This window comes from Cygnus atratus, chromosome 15 (assembly GCF_013377495.2).
Source record: "Cygnus atratus isolate AKBS03 ecotype Queensland, Australia chromosome 15, CAtr_DNAZoo_HiC_assembly, whole genome shotgun sequence".
Taxonomy (NCBI): domain Eukaryota; kingdom Metazoa; phylum Chordata; class Aves; order Anseriformes; family Anatidae; genus Cygnus; species Cygnus atratus.
Genome location: NC_066376.1, coordinates 14,899,779 through 14,914,564, shown reverse-complemented (window position 1 = coordinate 14,914,564; position 14,786 = coordinate 14,899,779). Strand labels below are relative to the sequence as shown.

At 38.3% G+C, this 14,786-nt stretch overlaps 1 protein-coding gene across 4 annotated transcripts in view; it reads left to right on the top strand.

The window, feature by feature from the left end:
* RBFOX1 (RNA binding fox-1 homolog 1) overlaps nucleotides 1-14,786 on the top strand; it is an 869,105-nt gene that overhangs the window by 808,940 nt on the left and 45,379 nt on the right. For all 4 annotated transcript variants that reach the window (XM_050713747.1, XM_050713748.1, XM_035548778.1 and 1 more), the window contains one exon: nucleotides 5,963-6,095. In XM_050713747.1, coding sequence (XP_050569704.1) covers nucleotides 5,963-6,095 — 133 coding nt within the window. The remainder of the gene's footprint in view (nucleotides 1-5,962; nucleotides 6,096-14,786) is intronic.

Genomic DNA, 14,786 nt, shown 5'->3' with positions numbered 1-14,786 from the left:
AAAAAAGTTTAGACAAAAAGATAAGACAGTGTCCAGGTTTTGGCATCAAGATTTTTTTCTAAGGGTTATAAATTCCTGACATACAGTGGTGTCAATATATGTAGAATCCAATGGTAGTTTGTTTACTTGTACATTAGAGAAGATGGAAAAAAAATAAAAAAGAGAATTTTAATGCCATTTATACTTAAAAGTATTATAAAGAAATCTAGATGTGTGTTTAGTTTGTGCAAGTAATTTTTGGTATAATAAACCAATTGGATCTGGAAGCAAATTTGTGGCAAAGATAATCAAACAGCAAGTTTTGTTGGAACAGCCAACTATCGTTATACAATTTAGTATAAGAATAAGCACATTAAATAGGTGGTTGCTTTTTTGCTAAAATATGCTATGCATAGTTTTTGAGTGAATTTGATTATGTTGATGATGTGGTGTGGAAGAAAATTACAAATCTTGTTTTTCAAATATCTGAGGATTCAATAGGTGAAAACCTGAAAACAGTGCCTTAAACCAGCTGCCAATGCCTGCTCTCTCTAGAAATATTTGCATAATATTTCAGGGCACACAACTACAAAAAAAAGTCACAAAATTTATGTGAAATTTTGGACTAATTTGGATTTGTTTGGAAACTTAATGCAGTAGTGTTGTGTGAAGGGATTCAATTACAGTGTGCAGTGTTTTGTAAGTAACTTTCTCACATAAAAAGTTAATTAATCAGAGCTGTGTCAATTTCCTTGTGCCATGTCAATTTACAGCAAGGTAATTAATCACTAATCGCCCAGCGTGCAGCAAACTAAGGGACAATCCGTGAGTCATTTATTGTTATTTTTTTCAAAATAAATGGCACACAGAGCCATGAAGAAACGCATCTTGCCTTTCATAATATTTTTATTGACAGTTTTGCATGTTGTAATAGACTGCAGCAACAAGCAGCTGTAGTTCAATGGAATATGAATATTAAAGAAACAAATGAGAGCAGATTTATAGGCCATTGCTTTTCTGTTATGTCAGTTTTGAGATTACACTGAGCAAATGAACAGTGAAAAATTACTCTTCCATGTGGAGAATGGTGATTAGACTTGTACATTAATTAGAGATTTTTGTTTTCCATTTCAATGCATTTCAAATGAGAACATCCTATAAGAAATTGTTTGTCCAAAATCCAGATTTATTCTTTCATAAACAACAGTGTTTAATATTGACATGTATTTCTGTACAATGGTAAGGAAATCATTGTTCCACTATTTTTGTTTTAAAAATAAATATATTGTTTCTATTTTGAATTAAAGAAATAGAAGGGACCAGTCATGCCTATATTTGACATACATGGCAAATTTCCTTTGAGTTCAGTTAATTCACAATTGGATCCCAGGAATAATCATCTCACAAAAAGGACAGGTGAAAAATTGTTTGTTGGTTGTTTTTTTTTTGTTTTGTTTTGGTTTGGTTTTAGTTTGCTAGAGCTTTCTAGAGCTTTTCACACTTTAAAGATCTATATACATTTTTAAAATCCTTTTATTTTAAAAGCTGTAGTAATGGAGCTTTTACTTGCACTGCAATTTTTATTTAAATGTAAAGATCTACATGCATTGTCTTTAACACAGTTTTTATAACTCTTTTAAACAATGACAGGTAATATTACTTCTTGCTATTAAGGTCAAGTGAAAACTTACTACAGAGCATACATCAGGATAAATTCCTGATTCTGTTCCAGAAATATCAGATAATATGATATAGATTATTCTGCTTAGCCTTCCTCAGCATGTTACCTATTTTACCTCTTTGTTCTTAATTTATTGTCCAGCACTTCTGAACTGTTTCCTCAACAGGGATCCTCCTAAACTATGGGAGTAATATGTGTGTGTCTTCCTGCATTTCTAACAGTTAAACTACTCTGCAGTAAATTAGCTATAAACTGATTTCAACACAGTATAGCATTAAAATTCTTCAAGATTAAACATTGGAAAACTCTTGATAGCAGATGACCTGATAGTTTGTACAAAGATTAGGAGTGATGAGAGGTAGATTCATTCATCCATTTTGATGGCACACCTTTCTTGAGGCATATGGCACACTCATACAAATTCAAACCACAGCAAAAATGCAAAGAATAATTGCCCATTAAAATGGCTGTATATTTTTATGGCTTTGATACAAAATCTGCCCCCTGTTGTTTTTTACATCTGCTACTCTTCCATTTATCTCAGAGCTTTAAGACTTTAATACACAGTGTATAACCCCTAAGTGTTTTTTTTACCAGGATGTGTTCCCCCTTTTTGGAGCTCAAGCTTTGTCAGTGTTCAGACAGTCTTTGTTTTCCAAGGCATATATTGAGATGTGGTGTCTAGAAAATCCACTACCTGTCACGTTCATTTAATAAAAAATGAATAAAAGCAATGCTTATATATATGATATCTGTTGGGAGAAATTCAGATATAATTAAATTTCATCTGTGAACACAAATATGATTGGGATGAAACGGATCTTTCCCTCATAGAGTCTTTAGAAACTTCTGTCTTTGTTTTTAACCTCATTATTATCACCAATGATATGTAGTTGGCAAAATTTGCCTTTTCCCTATTACAGGTCAGAATTCTAGTCATAAAATTACATTGATAAATTTAAGGTACTTCTGTTAACAAGTGGAGTAGGATGTTTCCCAGCTGAGAGTTGAACACATTTTCAATGTCATTATAATAGAATTTTCACTGGCTTAGTTTCAGTAGTTAGGCACTAAGGAAGGTTGACCTACAAATTTTGAGTCATTAAATGTTTACCCTTCCTGACTAGTATATTCATTGCTTCTGGGGCTGGTTGATATTACTTAATGCTTCCTGATGGGAGAGCTCTTTTCATAAAATTGTTTTTATTAAGTCCATTATTCAATTGTGTTCTAGTGGCATTACTTCTGGTTATTTTGGAGGTAAGGATATTAAAAAGTTGGTAGCAAAATAAATTCTGTGATTATTGCATACTCCTAATCACATGATTTCTCAGTTGGGATGAGTAGCATAATTTTTTTGTTGAACTCAAATGTAGGGTGACATGATCTTGCCAATTATTATACCTCTGGCAATAATTGTAATCTTTAATAATACTACCTGCAATTAGAAGGCATGTTTTCACATACTCTGTTTTTCTGGCTGACCCAAGTCACTTTTTGGGAGAATGGATATAATTCTAGTGCATATATGAGCTCACTTTCTCACAGAACCATGCAGTGCCATTCTTAGTTCCATATTTCTCAGGCTTATCTTCCATTATGTCTTATCAGCTTCTTGACACAACTCCAAACCATTGTCCTAACTTCTAGATGCTTCTGTAAGATTTTCTAGGGTTTTGCTTTACTATAGATATTTTATGCTTCATGATTTTCACAAGGTGAGCATAGCAAAACGATGAAATAACTTCTGGCTTTGCATTCTAACACATCAGAAAATATACAGATCCTTTAAAAATGTCAGATCCCCACCTTATCTTACCATCTCCAATGAATGGTGGGTTTGGCCTCCATTATAGGTTCTGGATTTGATAAACATTTGGGGGCTAAGTAACTCTTCCTGAATTTCTTCTAGCTTTTTCTCCTCTTTCATAAGAAAAAGCACATGCAAAGAGAAAGACTTATTTCTCATTTTATATATATATATGCGTATGTAATAATAATATAATAGTATTTTTTTAAAAATATTTTCTGTTCATTTGTACTCACTCATTGATTGAGGTGCTCTGCTTTTGCACTGATATTTCTTTGTTCACTGCCAAAGATCTGTAATTTTTTCCAAGGCATGGCTACCATGATGAAGAAAGAGTATTTAGGATAAATGTTCAATTACTGCAAAATATATACTTTAAACCATCTGTGTGAAAGTTATATTGAATGGTACAATTAAAAGGGAAACAAAACAAAACAAAACACACTAGGAGTTCATGCTTTCATACAGACATATCGTCAGTGTCTGCCATATAATTTCTGCACAATTCCAGTTGGAATTTTCTTAGAGCTACAGTTACTCCTTTCTTCCATTATTCATACACATGTCTAGGGTGTGAACTGTATGAAGGAATTGGTGAATTAATTTCAAACAGTACATCTTACAGAAGAAAGATTGTCTAGGACCCTGAGTGTTTCACTGAAAGAGTATTGACTACTTCCTTGCTTTAAATATTGCCAAACGTAGATGTATCTACTAATAATTAATTGCTGAAGCAGATCTTTGAATGGGGGTTCCTAGATTATGGATTGGAAACCCGTAGTGTTGTTAGATACATTAGATAACTTGAGTTTAGACTTCTTTTTTTTTTGAGTTGGTTTGTTATTCTTTACTATTGCTTCCTTTTTCTTGGAAAACTGTTTTCTATCAGTATGTAGAAAAATACAGATGTACATGTAAGTGAAGAAGTTGTCCAAACTGCTCAAAGATTGTTAGACTTCATTATTTTTTTTGTCAGTGGCATTTAGGTCAGAGAAATTTCTCTTATTCTTGGTAGTTCAGGAGTGTCCCTAAGACTACATTTATTAAATCTAGCTACAGAATACCAACCTTCAGGCTTATCATTTAAGATATCTACCATTTCAGATATGTTTTCCTGGCCAGATTCTTCAGTGAGAGGGGCCTGTAATGCTGTAAGGCTGTAATGAGGTCAACATAATTACAGTATTTTCCTTCATGTGTTCAGCCAGCAATATCTATAAGTTGATAATTTTTTATTTTATTTCAAATTTAAGGCTACTTTTAAAATTTACTTCTAAAACAGATGAAACACAACTTTGGATTGAAGTCAAATTTCAGACTTGAAAAGCTTATACATAATTTCTTCCATTTGTTTTCCTTTATTAGGGCATTTCTAAGCAATCTTTATTTATCTGTTTACATGCTTAATTTACATAATTCAATACAATGAAGCACAACTAAAGTAACTTGAGTGTCACCAGAGCAGGATTTAATTTTCTGTATCTCACTGATGAATTAGTTCCAAAAATACTTGTTCTAACACTGGCCAACAATATATGTTCAAAAGAGAAATGAATAATGAAGCATTGTTTAAAAAACTGGCAGAGAAAGTAAATTAGAAAGTTTCATTTTTTCTTTTTTTTTTAAATTAAAATGTGAAAAGTTTTACAAATATTTTACTGAAAAAAAATCTACGTAGTACTATATTACTGTTCAATTTCTGATGAAGATATTTTGTTTCACATGGAATGGTAATTGATGTTTACATTTACTTGCAATGACAATATAAAACTATATGAGTTTATTTCTTCTTTATATGTCTAAATTGTTTTTATTGGCTCTTAATATTATCTGAATTCGTATAGATATTTCCAAACTATGTAACTCTTGCCTTTGAAGAAATAACAGGTACTATTATGAACAGAATATACCCCCAAATTCTGAGAAAGCTCTTGCTCTACCTTTTTTTTTCAGTTGAAAAAAATGAAACAAAATTCAAACCTAATAATAATCAACTTTCTGAACAAAAATGAAGCTCATCACTGAACAATTTAGATTGAAAGGGGCTTTTGGAGGTCACCGGGTCCAACATCTCACCCTCACTCAAAGCATGGCAAACTTTGAAGATAAATCCAATAATGTGATGGAGAATTCTCTGGTACTCTAAATTTGAGCCTGAGCTGGGAGGTTTTGGCCTCAAAAGTCTTCTTTTAGCAGCATCAGCTACAACAGGCAGCATTGTTTTTAATAATGAGTGTCTTTTTGTGCTACCTGTGATACTGCTATATAAATTCCCTGTTTGCCATCTCCTAGTTGCATAAAAAGATTTTATGTTAGAAGATGAGGCCTCTTGTTAAAAGACTAATAATGTAGTTATCCAACAATGCCCTCAACTAGTTATGGGCCATGCTTTAATATAAGCACAACTATGCTGCTACATTACCAGTATTTTGCCTAGTTTTCAAACACCAGATTGATCTGAATATTTTATTTTCCTCTCCTTCTCTTCACAGTGCCAGGATTTCCCTACCCAGCTGCAACGGCAGCTGCTGCTTACAGAGGTGCACATCTAAGAGGCCGAGGTCGCACAGTGTACAACACGTTCCGTGCAGCAGCACCCCCTCCTCCAATTCCAGCCTACGGCGGGTAAGGAGATCAGCCTCTTTTACCTATTACCATGAATCTCCGAAGGCTGCAAACTGTGTAGCTGTGGTGCACGCTGATCGTGTCTCACTGCAGAAACCAACACAGCATGCAACCAATCCAAGTACTGGAAGTGGTGCACCTTGCACAGTGTATTGAAAAATGACTGTAATTTGTACTGCCATGGTTGGTGGCCTTAAGCATTTGAGGTGTCACATACTGTTATGTAAATGCTCTTAGAGACTAAATGCTTTGGAACAGGGAAATTGTTTCAGCTAAAGATGTATTTTTGATGATTGCAAACATCTGGTTATTAAGGAGGTTGGATCAAGTAACTTCTTTTCCTTCAAATCATCCACTGAAAGTTGTCTCTGGACCTAAAGGCTTAGAGTTTGGTTTTTTGTTTTTGTTTCTGAGTTTAGTTTTTCAAGCTGATATTTTTACAAAGTTTGAAAACTGGGCTGCTTCTCTCAAGGCCATGTGCTTTCCAGTACATGTTTGTTTAAATAATAAGTCATGGAGTGAAGGTGACCTCTCTCTTTCCTCACTACGATGCTGTTCCGCAGCTCATCTGCTGTCACTTTGGATATCCCCCTGTAAGGAAGCTTGCTGCATAAGATGTGCTGAGACCCTATCTTCCTATTTCATTACAGTAGAAGACAGGTGCCCTTCAGTAGTTTCCCACCCCAGACTTCCCTGGCACTCTGGTGAGACAGGCTAGGTGAAGGTATCAGAGGCTAATTTTGACTCGATCCTTTCCATATTGTCAGAATGCAATAATTACGGGGCTCACAATACTCCAGTTCAGGGAGGGGTCTGAAATGTGTTCGCTAAGACATAAGGTCTGGAATTGCAGAAAGAAATGGACCAAGTAATACAAAGCAATACAGAATGAGGCATAAGATTTATATTGTGATACTGTCATAGTATTGGAACCTGGTAATATTGATATTGTTTAATATTGCAATATTAAGGGAGAACCAGTCTGTTTCCATCTGCATTAGTTTGTTCAGATCCCCTACCACTACCAGCCTTTTGCAAGTAAGCTGACTATACCTGTCTGGTTGGAAGCAGTTTCTTATGAAACGTTTATTTGATTAAGCCAAAAGGCATGTCTTTTTTTTTTTTTTTTTCCCTGGAGGGGTTTGCAAAAAGAGCCAGTCAGTCACAGAGCTAAATTTTCAGGGATATTTGAGACATGCACTTTGACCGTTCCTTCACATTGGGCAGTATCCCTTCAGAGAAATAAGCTGTGTGGAAAATTAAAATTAAAATAATGTCAAAATCAGGTTTATTTTGTTAAAGTGAAGTGTATATTTTTTTCCTTTAAGTGCTTTGTGTAGTTTAATAAGCTAATTTTAAGTTAACTATTACTTAATGAAGACACCATGATTTTTGAAAAAGATTGCTTGAATTACCTTTGGGCAAGGCTGGTATCCCACCAAAGCATCTTACTGTTGCTTAGACTATCTTTGTTAGAGGTAGTCCAGGTATCTGTATGTGGCAATGAAGGGAACAATTTTAGAATGTCCTATAGGACCAATTTCATATCTGGATGTCTCAGCTATGAAATGGGTGCTGCACATAGGAAATAAACATACTTACATATATTGCACAATACAAGCACAGACCCTATTTTCTGATTTTCCTTTGTGCTTTCAAGGCTTTAGCTGTTTACCAACTTTAAATTATAGGCTCTGTTGTCTAGGACCCAAAGCTGATTTCTGCTCTGAGCTTGCAGATGAGAGCAGCCCTACATTTCCTAAGCCTTATATAAGCTTTAATTTAAAAAGAATATTTGATGCAATCTTGAAGAACGCGAAGTGACAATATTCTGATTTCTTGTTCCAGTTTTCTTTAACTAACTTTTTGATCTATACTGCCAGCCACTAAGCTGACTTAAAGGACAATGGAGGTAGCAAGGGACTCATATGTATGGTTCATGTGTTCACATACATGCACAGCTAAATTATTTTTGTTTTTCTCCTAAATATAACCCTTTAAAAATAAGTTATTCTGCTTTAGAAAGTTGTCTGGTTAGAAAAAAATGACACTATCCATCGCTACTTATTTTAAAAAGAAACTCTTAAATTTAAGTAGGGTGTCTAATATGCAAGGAGATCACAGCTTATGTTATTATCAGTTTTATGATTTCATGAATGAAACACCTGTGTTTAAGACAAAGTCATAAATTAATACAGGAAAATATATACCATTTATGTGAGATGCAATTTTTAAATTGTACAATAATTTTTTATTTTGTTAGTATTTGCAAAGGAAGTAAAAATACTTTCAGATCAGTAAGTAACTTACATTGCCTTTAATTTCAGGGGTCACATATGGGTGCACTCTGAGTTTGTGTTACATGTAAATGTTTATAGTTTAGTTAGTACAGTGACTCAACAGGAAGAATTAAATTTCTAAGTGTAATACCTGTATATTCTCATACAACTGTACTACATAGCTTCAGCATCTTTGGATACTATGTTAGATGTAACCATTGTGAAATTCAGTTGTAAATTAATACAGATGCCTGCAGTGCAGTCAGATTCAGCAGTGTTTCAAAACCAGATTCCAAGAGGTGATCTCAGCACTCTTCTGCAGGAAGGTCTGACAATTAGGTTGGACAGTTCTCATCTGCCTTTATGACGTGTCGTTGACTTCGGAGAAGGCCATGCATTGATTCAGGAGAAGTTACATCTTTTCATTGGTATGATGACTTCAGGCTGTCTGAGATAAGCCCTTGGCAATCTAGGACTCTGCTGTGTCAATAAGTGTGTTTTCTAATACAGTCTGACACTGTAATTTCAATTGATAAGCTAAATTAAGAGTCTTAATTTAAATAGGTCTAAATTCAGAGATTAGTCAAGTTTATTTTTCTGTCCACATATGGTTTAAAATATCACATTGCTTTCTGATACACACATTTCCAACTTCTGCAATTCTTGGATCGGTGCAGAAATACCTCTCTTACACTCATCCACAGTTGAATAAATAAAGCTTTATTCTGAAATAATTTATTTGGCCTAGTGTACTATACCTTCTGCTAGTAACTTCATTGATATAGTAGTATAATTTGGAATTTCTTTGCAATGCTTTCCTCTGTGCTCACCCATTCTGTACTCTGACCTATCAAAGAGGCAAAAAGGGATTTACATCAGAAAAAATTCTTAATCAATGAAAGTAAGCTATAAATATGTTATTTTCAGTTACAATGTAAGTAGAGTCTGGGAAAATTACAGGGAAAATAAAGAGATCACAGAGAATGAATGAACTTGCAGAATGAAGCAAGCAACTTAGAATATCATTTGTTGACAAGAAAAATGGAAAAAGCTTTGAATGCTGTTTTGCTATTCATTTGGTAGCAAGCTTTCATTTTTCACTCAAGTAGCCCAGGTTATAGCCAAGCAGTTCATATGAAAATATTTTTAATGATTAAAAAAAGGAGTTGCCTCATACATTTTTGTATGATGTGTGAATTTTAATTATTTTTAACTTTGCAGTAAATCTCAGCAACATATAGTTTATAATATAATAACATATAACATATAGTTTAAAATATAATTTCCTTTTTTAAAAAGTACCCACATGTAAATGTAGAATATAAAGCTGGTTTTAAATAAGTTACAAATGAACTATACTAATTGATTTGCAATAATCTTTTGCACGCTGATTTGTTTATATTCAGAAGTTTTAGAACTGAAATAATCACTTTCAAATTGGAAATCAAATGCAAATGTAAGAAAAGTATTTCTGATACTAGTGTGACAGCTTCTTACAAGTGCAACACTGTCTGAATATTCCCTGCTGTGTAACAAAGACCTTCTTTCTTTTCAGTTTCCCTTGAATTTGTATTTATGCTTGTTCACTGATGTCCTATTTGATCCTGACTGTGACTTTTTCTTCTCAACAAAGTTAAGAAACGGCAATGTGTCCCAATCTGTAAGGAAATCTGGAAGATCTTGTCAGTAAGCAAAACAAAGTAGCATGTATTCTTACGGAAATCTCTGTTCTGCTGTGCCTCATAGTCACTGGGAAACAGCAAATATGGCACACTTAGCTATGTCTAAGGAAAACTAGTGAATACAGGCATATTTAGGGACTCTGTTTTTTTATAAATCAAGGACATCATGCATGCTTTACAATGTGTCTCTTTAAAATAAAGTCAGCGTTCATGAGATATGTAGCAATACATACATAATTAATGGCTTCTTTAGTTGAGAGTGAGGCGTTTCAACAATTCCTTGAGATATTCTTGTTTATTAACTCATGGAAAATCATTTTTAGCAACTGTGGCATCATTTCTAATGCCTCAAAATACTACAGTGTGCAGCTGGTTTATAACTTGGTATGTGTAATTCACTTACGTACCATAAAAAACTACTGAAACTGACATGAGGGAATAAAGCTTTGGTTTCGTTTGTGTGAGAAAAGAGAATATTAACATTTCTGGAGATCTTTATTGGGTGGAAATATTAGCTTCAAGACTGTGCTGCAGGAGGAATAGCAGCAAGAAATGGTCATGAATATGGCATGAGAGGTGCATGGAGGGCAGAGCCTGTCAGTGTGGGAGAACATAACTGTGAGCTATTGTCTGCTTATCTCAGGGGGCTCTGGGTATTTCACAGCAAGACTGGTAACTTGGTTGAGGAGCAAAGCAGTTACTAAGTTGATTAAAATCATTTCCTACCTTCCTTTTTGTGTGAGCTTTGAGGTAGGAGGTTTCGAGCATACTGCTTCTTTGGTCTTTCTTGCAAGCCTCTCCCTGGCTATTAGGTATTGTTTTGTACAAAATACTTTTAAAAGATGAACGTTAAAAAAAAAAAGTTAAAAAAAAAAAGGAAGATAAAAGTCTTTTTGCCTTGACTTGTGTCTTTCTAGGGTTGTTTATTGTATTTATGCTTCACCTAGTAATTATATAAAGCTGAAGCTACTAGTAAAAGTACTCTTATGACAGATTTTGGATGCAGTTGGCAGTAATTGCCAAAAAAAAAAAAAAAAGGAGAAAGAAGCAGGTTTTGTTTTCTTTAGCACACTACCAAAAATAGGTGATGTGATTTTGATACCTGCAATTGCTTTTGAACTCTGCAGAAACTGGTAGCTCAGCATTCTTGAAAATCATTTGCCAAATACTAAAACATGATGAGTATGCTGCTCCATCTTTAAACAGGTGTCAGGAAAACCTAGTGCCCATCACTGTGTATCTGGTAGTAGTGTATCTAAAATTAACAAGAAGCCCTTCTATTCTAGCATCACTTGCCTCAAGGTCTTCACAAGTTCAGCATGTGATGATGGCTTTGTGCATCTTCACATGCACTCCTTCTAATTCTGATGAACCTAATGGTGAAGTGGCTTTAAGTCCGTACCTCCACTTCTGGCATTTTTCCTGGGAGAACAGGGAATAACAATATGTTTTTCTCTCTTTCATGTTTCTGGTTTTGGGGCATGTAACAATCTCCTCTTATCTAAGAAGTTGTGTAGTTTGTGAAGAAATGGAAGATGGAGTTCTTAACTTCTTTGTGTAGTCAGCTTGGGGGAGAAGGATGCCAGCAAACAGATCTGAGTTGCAAGATTAGTTCCTGGGTTTCCCTAATTCTTGTTCTGCTGGGTGTTCCAGTCATGACCTCAGTGAATGAGAAATTTAGAGAAATGGCATATGAAGTATGTATGGTATTTTATGGATGTCAGTAGAAGTAAAACTGAGAGGCAGTCACATTCTGCAGTGGAGTGTTGGATCATGGTGGACAGGTGGTTTCCTGCATCGCGGCCACTCAAGGTAGCTCAGGGAACAGTCAGGGCCTGGCAGCCCTCGCAAGGGCGGCTGACAGGGCTTGGGTGGAGCCAGCAGTGCCCCCTCCCTGGTGGTACAAAGGCTGCCTCGGGAGCGTGAGCAACCAGGAGCACAGTGATCAGTGTGGGCAAACAGGGCTTGGCACTTCAGTCATGGCATGGCACGGCAGTTTGTCTAGCAGTTTGAGCAGGGAGGGAGGAGTATGCCTCCCTACTCAGACCAGCTTTCCTTCTAGTTGCCTCCCAGACAGCAAACCCAGGCATGGCCTCCACCAGGAGGAAAGCACTCACCAAAGCGCTCACCAAAAAGGCTGTGGTAACCCAGAGCAAATGCCCAAAGATACGTCAGTTCAAGCCTCTGGCTGCAGGGAGTGCCTGAGCATGATGCTGCCAATGGTGGGTGACAGAGATACTGCCTGCGTGAAGCGCAAGCAGGTGGAGGATCTGATCAGCCTGGTGGCAGAGCTCAAGGAGGAGGTGGAGAGATTAAGGACTATCAGGGAGTGTGAGCAGGAGATAGACAGGTGGAGTCACTCCCTGCCATGCCTGCAAGAAAGGCACCAGGGCGATACACCCCAAATAGTGATGGACCCCCTGCCCTGTCACTTTCAGGCAGAGGGAGGGGACCTGAGAAATGGAGAGGAATGGAAACAGGTCCCTGCTCAGTGTCACAGGTGAGCCCCCTCTCTACCCGCCTCGCCTCCCCAGGTGCCCTTACACACTAGGTTTGAGGCCCTGGAGCTTGAGGGACAGGGTGGTGAGAATGTGGGGCAAAGTCTACACTGGAGGTTGTCTAGGGCAAGAAAGTCGACCCCATGACTCAAGACTTCCTCCAACAAGAAGGAAAGAAGGGTGATTGTTGTAGGCGGCTCCATTCTGAGGGGAACAGAGGGCCCTATATGTCAGCCTGATCCTACCCATAGGGAAGTCTGCTGCCTCCCTGAGGCCTGGGTCAGGGACATTACCAGGAAACTTCCTGAGTTGTTCGCCCCTCCAGTTCTTACCCCTTATTGATAATTCAGGCTGGCAGTGGTGAAATTGCTGAGAAGCCTGAAGGCTGTCAAAAGAGACTTCAGGGGACTGGGGCATTTACTGGATGGAGTGGGTGCGCAGGTAGTGTTTTCCTCTATCCCTTCAGTGGTGGGGAGGGATGCTTAGAGGACCTGGAAGGCCCAGCTGATTAATATATGGCTGGTGCCATCACAGGAATTTTGTGTTTTTTTTTTTGATCACGGGGAGGTTTACTCGGCACTTGGCCTGATGGCTGCCAATGGGTCCCACCTGTCTCAAAGGGGGAAATGGACTCTAGCCCGGGAGCTGGCAGGGACAGGGGGAACATGACTACAGAGGATAAGGATAAGGCTGAGGTTCTTAATGCCTTCTTTACGTCTGTCTTTACTAGACAGACCACTTATCCTCGGAGTACTCAGCCTCCTGACCTGGAAGTCTGGGACAAGGAGCAGAATAACCGCCCCACAGTTCGAGTGGAGACAATTAGAGACCTGCTACTCCACCTGAACTGTTACAAGTCCATGGGGCCAGATGGGATCCACCCAAGGGTGCTGAGGAGGTTGGCAGATGTGATTCCTGGGCCACTTTCCATCATCTATCAGTGATCATGGTCATCAAGAGAGGTCCCAGATGACTGGAGACTTGCTAATGTGATGCCCATCCATAAGAAGGGTTGTAAGGAGGATCTGGGGAACTACAGGCCTGTCAGCCTGACCTTGGTGCCAGGAAAGGTGATGGAACCTTTGATGGAACATCTTAGATGGAATAACTTGGATGCAATCACACAGCATATGCGGGACAACTGGGGGATCAGGCCTAGTCAGCATGGGTTCATGAAAGGCAAGTCCTGCCCGACCAATTTCATCTCCTTCTATGACTGGGTGACCCACCTGGTGGATGAGGGAAATGCTGTTGACGTAGCCTACCTAGACTTCAGCAAGGCCTTTGACACGGTCTCCCATAGTATTCTCCTGGAGAAACTGGCAGCCCGTGGTTTGGACAGGTACATTCTTTCTTTGCTGGATTAAAAACTGGCTGGACAGCTGGGCCCAGAGAGTAGTGGTGAACGGAGTGAAATCCAGCTGGCGACTGGTCACCAGGAGTATTCCCCAGGGGTTGGTGCTGTGACCCATCCTTTTTAATATCTTTATTGATTATTTGGATGAGGGAATTGAGTATACCCTCAGGAAGTTTGCAGATGACACCAAATTGGGGGAAGTGACGATCTGCTGGAGGGTAGGAAGGCCCTGCAGAGGGACCTGAACAGGATGGGCAGAGGCCAGTGAGATGAGTGGACATGGCTAAGTGCCGAGTCCTGCACTTTGGCAACCATAACCCCATGTAGCACTACAGGCTTGGGGCAGAGTGGCTGGAAAGCTGTGCAGAGGAAAAGGATCTGGGGGTGCTGATTGATGCTCACCTGAACACGAGCCAGCAGCGTGCCCAGGTGGCCAGGAAGGCCAACAGCATCCTGGCTTGTATCAGGAATAGTGCAGCCAGCAGGATCAGGGAGGTGATCATCCCCTTGTACTCGGCTCTGGTGAGGCCACACCTCGAGTACTGTGTTCAGTTTTGGGCCCCTCAGAACAAGAAGGACATCGAGGCCCTGGAACGTGTCCAGAGAAAGGCTACGAAGCTGGTGAAGGGCCTGGAACACAAATCCTGTGAGGAGCAGCTGAGGGATCTGGGGTTGTTTAGTCTGGAGAAGAGGAGGCTCATGGGAGACCTTATTGCTCTCTACAGATACCTGAAAGGAAGGTGTGGGGAGCTGGGGGTTGGCCTCTTCTTGCAGATAACTAGTGACAGGACTAGAGGGAATGGCCTCAAATTGTGCCAGGGGAGGTTCAGGTTGGAAATTAGGAGGCATTTCTTCTTAGAGTAGTCAGGCATTGG